The sequence below is a fragment of the Gouania willdenowi genome, chromosome 6, assembly GCF_900634775.1.
Source record: "Gouania willdenowi chromosome 6, fGouWil2.1, whole genome shotgun sequence".
NCBI classification, from domain to species: domain Eukaryota; kingdom Metazoa; phylum Chordata; class Actinopteri; order Blenniiformes; family Gobiesocidae; genus Gouania; species Gouania willdenowi.
In genome coordinates this window covers 11,344,427-11,351,853 of record NC_041049.1, presented here as the reverse complement: position 1 = coordinate 11,351,853, position 7,427 = coordinate 11,344,427, and the positions used below count along the sequence as shown (strand labels likewise).

The 7,427-nt window shown below is 37.1% G+C and overlaps 1 protein-coding gene across 1 annotated transcript; it reads left to right on the top strand.

Moving 5' to 3' along the window:
- Nucleotides 1–2,943: 2,943 nt before the first annotated feature.
- LOC114465481 (coatomer subunit gamma-2-like) lies at nt 2,944–6,968 on the top strand. Its single transcript, XM_028450517.1, has 7 exons — nt 2,944–3,025; nt 4,039–4,226; nt 4,299–4,428; nt 4,493–4,590; nt 5,798–5,936; nt 6,590–6,688; nt 6,838–6,968. The coding sequence occupies exons 1-7, from the start codon at nt 2,944–2,946 to the stop codon at nt 6,966–6,968; spliced, it is 867 nt and encodes a 288-aa protein (XP_028306318.1).
- Nucleotides 6,969–7,427: the final 459 nt, after the last annotated feature.

The window sequence follows — 7,427 nt, the reverse complement described above, 5'->3', positions numbered from 1 at the left end:
CAGGGGCGGTGGTGCAGACCCCCCGGAGCCGCGACGCCTTCAGGGACACAGGCAGATTCAGACTTTTCAGCTCTGATAATGCATCGATTTTATATATTTTTTATTTTATTTGGACACTTAAAGTCGCTTTACAGAATTAAGGGATTATTCTTTCACTCCACACTTAGTGGTGGTAAGCTACTGTTGTAGCCACAGCTGCCCTGGCGCAGACTGTCGGAAGTGAGGCTGCCATAGTGCGCCATCGGTCCCTCCGACCACCACCAACACTCACTCACACACTACATTCACACTAGGCAATGTGGGTGAAGTGCCTTGCCCAAGGACACAATGACAGATACCACTGAGGTGACTGCCACCCCACTGTGGCCCCTAGAATTCTCAGTGGTCTCCCATCCAACTACTAACCAGTCCCAGACCTGCTTAGCTTCCGAGATCTAACGAGAGAATAGTCAGATTTATTAATTGATTTATTTATTTTTAATGTCATTAAAGCTTAAAAATAATTAGCGGCGCAGTGCTTTAATAATAATTTATCATTTAAATAAAATCATCTAAAACTATCTGCTCCGTCAATGTGATGTGCAATAGTGTAATATATATAGTTTTAGATGATTATATAAATTATATATCGCAGATATTTGCCTATCAACACACTTGTTTGATATAGAGTGGCATCCATTTATTGTTCTCCTAAAACAGTATTCTGATTTATTTAATTCCAATTGGAAGCTTTTGTTATTGTGCTCTTGAGTTTTAAATCCAAACTACTGTTTTAGGCTGTGCCTGACACAAGGTAGTATAAATATAAAAGTTTTGCAGTCTTGTCATCCAGCCGTTACCTGAAAGTTCCTGCTTGTGTTCTTCTAAATTGTTTTTCACGTCTGGAAAGCTTGACTAATGTGTATTGTTTACAGCTGAAACAGAATGTTTACTGTTTTTAATGGCACTGTCAGCTACATATATGTGTAGACTTTATTTTGATTTAAGAATAGCCTATATTTCAATGGTTCACCAAAATATAGAAGCCACTGCTTAATTCACTGATAGAATTTGAAAACGAAACAGAATGGTTAGTTTGTAATATGTTTATTTCAATATAGGAATAGCCTATAGTTCACTAAAATGTTGAAGTCTTAACTCACTGATGTTAAAATGTTGTTTTTAAAATAAACAGAATTGTGAAATTTGGTTCAAGTTTTTTTTTAATTTTTTAATTTATTTCCCTTACTTTGAGTAAAAATGAGTTGTATATATTACCATTGATAAGTTTACTTTTTGCATAGACATTTTTGAGTAATTTAAAGTAGTAAGGATTAATTTTAAGTACACGCTACTTAATTTGGTTCTTAAATATGCATAAATATCATGTTCATTGTACTTTTTTTTTTTGCTCTACCTGATACATATATTAGGTACAACCAATTAAAAAATTCTGTAATGTTGCCAGTTTAGCAAGACCATTGGGGTCGTAGAATCCGGCAATCTGGTTTAGCAGTATCCGACGGGCCAAAGGGTTTGAAGTGTTTGTTTTTACTTCCTCTTCACACAAATCTAGTCCTGTATTCATCCTTTTTCGCTTCTCGGAGAACTTTATAGATGTCATTACATTAAGTTGGTCTGTCTCTGGTTCGTAACGGACTCCTAGAGCATAACTTTCCTTGTCTTGCATCTGGTTGGGTAATACCAGAGTCTTGAGAACAAACGCAATTTTCAGACTGGTTGTAGCTTCAGCTGTGGCTCCAGGCCTCCCACTTTGGTCTGATATGACCCACAGTTTAAAGGAGAAGCCTCTCGCATTCAAGAGGTTTTCCACTTCTCTGGTGATTTTCTGAGGTTTCTCGAGGTCATTGTGGGATGTTAAGATGTCGTCCACATAGCTGTCTTCTACCAGAACCCGGCGCTCTTCAACCAGATGGAGATGGACTTCTCGGTCTTTTAGCCTGACAGAGTTGTACATCTTTTTTATGTCCCAGAAGTTAGCGAACAAGCCAGATTTGAATCTTAGAAGCACTCCTCTTATCTGATTTAAGACGTCGGGACCCTTATGCAATAAGTCATTCAAACTTATTCCCCTGAATTCTTGGCTACTATTTCAAACGATCCTTACAGGGGTAGTGGTCAAGTGAGGGTTTAGAGTGTCTGGTGGCTGATGTGCCACTTCTGTCCCTTCCAACTGTTGATCTCCTATTCTGTTAAATGACTGTTTATTGTGGCCTCCGTGGATCTTCGATCAGTCGGCCAAGTGGGAGGTGTTCGGTTCAAGGTCACTTAATAAAATTAACAGGCCTAAACAATTAATAATCTTAATCCGAGTTAAAAATGAAAGAACTGATGTTGACAGGTAGTCATGGTAACTCAAAACATGATGTTACTAAGTTTTAAAAGTCCTACGGGTAGAGATCATTGCCTAACTGTGGGACTACGGGCACTGCTGTAGTTACTTTGAACCTTTGAGGAGCACAAAGCCAGTTTGTATGGAGAAACTGCTAAAGTAGCCTGGTAATAGGTGTTTGATGATTGTGTTGTGATGATGCATTTATTCTGTTTCAGGTTTATGACCTGTGGTCAGTGAAGTTTGAATAAAACTAACAAAGACAAACATGAGTTATGACATTGTGTGCTGCCTGGTTAGCCTTTACGGATGGCTGAAATCAAAGATCCGAACATTAGGGATAGGGTTCGGGATAAAATAAAAGGGTTAGCGGGGTAGCTAAAAATAAATATGAGCTAAAATTAAACTGACGGAACTTTAAGTCACGTAGTGCACCAATCAGTACATCACTTTGAAAAGCATGACTTTTGACATTTAAGTATTAAGTTAATGTTGGTGTTGCACTTTGGTTTCTATAAGTCCTTTGTGACCATGTCCATCATCTTGTTTATTTCCTAGTTCAGAAACTAAAAAATAGAGACAAATGAAGATTGATTGTTTTAAGTCTCACCATGTCGTTCATCTTTATTCTCTTCGGCCTGTTCGTGTCCATCCCTGGTGTGGCCCCGGCTCCTCTCAGCAAACAGAAGATGGGTACGACCGTTTACTCTGCTCCTTCATTTTTTTCCTAACTTTTTTCTCTCAATTTTATTCAATTTTATTATGATATCTATTTTGTAAAACACGTATAATATATATATAATTCCTTTCCCCCACATACGTAGTTGTCTATTATTAATTTGTTATTGTCTCCTCCCCTCACCCACTAATGGCACAATACCATTATTGTAATATCACACATGCACCCACACACACACTTACTGTATTATAATGGATAAGTAAAATACAGTCTATAGTAACCGATCGTTTTTTTTCTTTCCTTCTTCCTTCTTTTCTGTAATTGTCTCTGTGTTTGTGTCGTATGTGTCTATCTGACCATAAACAATGGTGATCAGACAGAATATTTTACTTACATTCTGCAGAAATGGCCCCAGTGCTACCAGTAAACACATTTATTAGGCATCTCTCTCATGCAATAAAAAAATAAAAAGTCGTGTATACAGATCAAACTGCGTTTTTTTTTTAAATTATTATTATTATCTATTAGAGAACACCATTTCAAAATAATGTGCATGAGAACAACACATGGTGTGGCTGACCTGGATGAATAAAATAAGATACATGTCAATGTGAGTGACGTCACGTGAATCAACAGAGCAGGCCATAGACATATACACACTGATCCTAACAACAGCTCTGTGGTACGTTCAATAGCACAAACGTAGCAGTGCGGGAGTTATTTTACTCTGTAATGGAATCTATTTCAAATGTGGGGAAATACTGTTACTTGAAACAAAATTTACTTAAGTAAAAGTAAAATTACAGCTTTTAAAAAGTACTCAAAAAAGTAGAAATACACAAAAAAGCTACTCAATTATAGTAACGAGAGTAAATGTAATTTGTTACTTTCCACCCCTGCCCTCACCCCACAATAATAACAGGAGTGTGTGTGTGTATGTGTGTGTGTGTGTGTGTGTGTGTGTGTGTGTGTGTGTGTGTGTGTGTGTGTGTGTGTGTGTGTGTGTGTGTGTGTGTGTGTGACAGAGTTCCAGAGTCCCAGAGTTCCATCCCAGAGTTCCAGAGTCTCGGTCCTCTTTTCAAGTCGTCTGACCCAGTGCATCTGACGAAGGCAGGGTCTGTGTACGTGGTGCGCTGCATCAAACATATGTTCTCCAAACACATGGTGTTCCAGTTCGACTGCACATACATGATGACCAACAAGCTGCTGCAGAAGGTTCTCCATCTTCTCCTCGTCTTCCTCCTCCTCCCTCCACGTATCAAACTAACGAGCAGTGTTTGTCTTCAGGTGGTGATCCAGATGGAGCCGTCAGACTCCTACGAGGTTCTTCACTATGTTCCTGCTGCTAACCTCCCCTACAGTCAGCCTGGATCCTGCTACACTGTAGTCCGTCTGCCTGATGACGACCCCACGGCTGGTAAATGGCTCTACAGCATCACACACACACACACACACACACACACAGCTGTGTGTGTTCACAGTGTCGTGCCTGTTTAGCTGTACCATGAAGCACTTGGTCAGAGACTGTGACCCCAACGCAGGAGAACCTGATGATGACGGCTACGACGATGAATATTGGGTAAGTAATCATCACGTTGACTGTCTACATCACATATGTCAAACTCAAGGCCTGCCGGCCAAGTTTGGTTCCAAAACATCTAATCCAGCCTGCAAGAAGATTTTGTTCAAAGTAGAAATTACAGCAAAAACAGGATTTTTTGTAATTTACTATACTAGTACATTGCCCGTATGTATGTATTCATATACAGTACAGTTGTCAATTATGACCAAATGAGTATGTGTTTGAAGGTTGGATGTACAAAGAGGTGTACATATTCTGTACTCTCATGTTATAAAAAGGTATATTTGTGGGTGCAAAGTAAAATAGTGTGTGCGATTTCCCTGGTTTAATTCTATGGGACATGCGCATTATAAATGTGTTCATTTTTACATTTTTTTTCATTTGGTGTATTTTTCTGTAACGTATGTTTTTTGGAGTCATTATGTGTATTTTTGTATCTTTCTGTTGTCTTTCTGTGCATTTTTTGTACAATTATTGTTTTTTTGTTGCCATTGTAGTGTGATTCTGGAATCATTTTGTGTATTTTTGTATCTTTTTTGGTGTAGTTTTGTGCATTTATGTTGTCATTTTGTGTATTTTTTGTATAAATATTTAGTTTTGTTTATTTTGAGTCATTTTCATATTTTTATTGTTTGGTGTATTTTTCTGTAATGTAAAATTTCACCAAAATTTGTTGCAAAGTCAAGCAATTGTCACCAGTTGCTCAACTCCTGGATTTTGTTTGAATTTGGGTGTTTTTCCCTTCACAAAAACATGGATTTTCCTAGTCCAGCCCACCTAAGGTCATACTGGGTCATATGTGGCCAGAGGCTTCAACTTGCTGCACTTGTGTCTATTTCACCACCAGGGAAAACATTGTTTCAGTGGGAGTAATGGTTTAACAACGTTTCTGTTGTGGAAATCTTTATTTTCGGGTTAAATAATGTAAAAAAGAAAATCCTCTGTTTGTTCTAATGCACATGTTTAAATAAACTGCTGCATAATATTGGAGAAATTTTCAGGGTGTTTTTCATCTTTTATGTTGTCAACAAATATCACTACTTCTTTACACTAAATAAAGACATAAATCTAGAGATGTATTTAATTTGTAGACCTTGTAAATGCTTTGTATGAGGCCTCTGAGGTAGAATGAGTTCCACTCCCCTGATCCAGACGTGTTGTTGTGATTTTTGCCTTCTTTAATTTCCTCTCTGCTGTTCTTCAGTTGGACGATCTTGAAGTGATGGTTGCTGATCACATCCGAAAGGTTTTAAAACCAAACTTTGGAGCAGCGTGGGAAGAAGTGGGAGAGGACAACGGGAAGGAGAATTGTTTTGCTATGCCCTCAGTACAAACTTTGGAAGGTTTGTAAAATCAAGACTAAATGGAATATTTGCATTTCCCGAAGAAAATGCAAGTGAGGATGCAGGTGCTGACCCTCGTCACAGTGCATTAGTTTAGTGTTAGCATTGGCCTAACATTAGCACAAACCAAGCCAATGAATACAATAGTGAGGATGGCTAATAAGCATCCTCACTAATAAAGTATAAGGATAACAATAGCGAGGATGCCTTAACGCATCCTCGCTAATGAACAAAATAGAAACAACACATAAAGAGCATTTCTTGTATTAGTTTTTTGGATAAAATGCAGAGAGTGTCTCCTATTAGATCCACAAGACAGAAGACAAAACAAGCAGCAAGGGCAGATAAGGGAGGGGAGTGGGAGCAGAGAAGAATCAGACCACCTTCACCGAGTAGCAAAAGAGACATCTGCTAATGCTAATGCTAGGCTAGTGCACCACCCTCACTTGTATTATATATATATATATATATATATATATATATATATATATATATACACACACACACATATATATATATATATATATACACACACACATATATATATATATATATATATATATATATATATATACACATATATATATATATATATATATATATATATCACTTATTCTAGGTTTTTATGTCTAACCTTTCTGACTCACCTACAGAGGCTGTGGGAAACATCATTAGCTTCCTGGGAATGCAGCCGTGTGAGCGTTCAGATAAAGTTCCTGAAAATAAGAATTCACACGTGCTTTTCCTTGCGGGTAAGTAGATTTATATAATCCCCGATATACTGACGAGATATTATATCTCAATCTTTTTTTTTTTATAAATACTGGTTAAATTGTGAGGAAAGATGATATATTTGTCATGTCCCAGTTGTCCCTGCAGACTAATGTAAATCTCTGTCCAGGTGTGTTCCATGGAGCCCATGATGTTCTGGTTCGGGCTCGTTTGGCTTTTGCAGACGGTGTCACGATGCAGGTGAGAGTTCGTAGCAGTGATGAGACAGTGGTCGACATCATTCTGGCCTCCATGGGTTAGAATGTTAGAATAAACATTCCTGCTTTTCTCCACAGTGTTTATTTTTCCTGGTATATAAACTTGTTCTGGTTCTTTTTCTTTATAAACCGTCTGTCTAAACTTTAATAAACTGTAAACAATACAGCATGACTCTTTGTCTTTTGTTTTAATAAAACTATTTCATTTGAACTAAAGTTGGTCATTATGAGAAATCTGAACATAGCAAAAGTCCTTTGAATGTGTTACAAGAATTTTAAGAGAGTCACACAGAAATCAGAATCAACTTTAATGGCCAAGTATGTTATTGGTGATCTGTGCTCTCTCTAACAATGTAAAAAAAATTAGTATACTATATATATATATATATATATATATATATATATATATAAACAGTAGTTAAAGACTAATATGTACAAAATTAAATAGGATAATAATAATAATAATATAATAATAATAATAATAATAATAATAATAATAATA

Coding starts and splice junctions, on each gene's coding strand:
- LOC114465481 (XM_028450517.1), top strand. CDS start 2,944: ATGTCGTTCATCTTTATTCTCTTCGGCCTGTTCGTGTCCATCCCTGGT. Junction 4,591..5,797: donor GCTACGACGATGAATATTGG/GTAAGTAATCAT, acceptor GCTGTTCTTCAG/TTGGACGATCTTGAAGTGAT. Junction 5,937..6,589: donor CTCAGTACAAACTTTGGAAG/GTTTGTAAAATC, acceptor ACTCACCTACAG/AGGCTGTGGGAAACATCATT.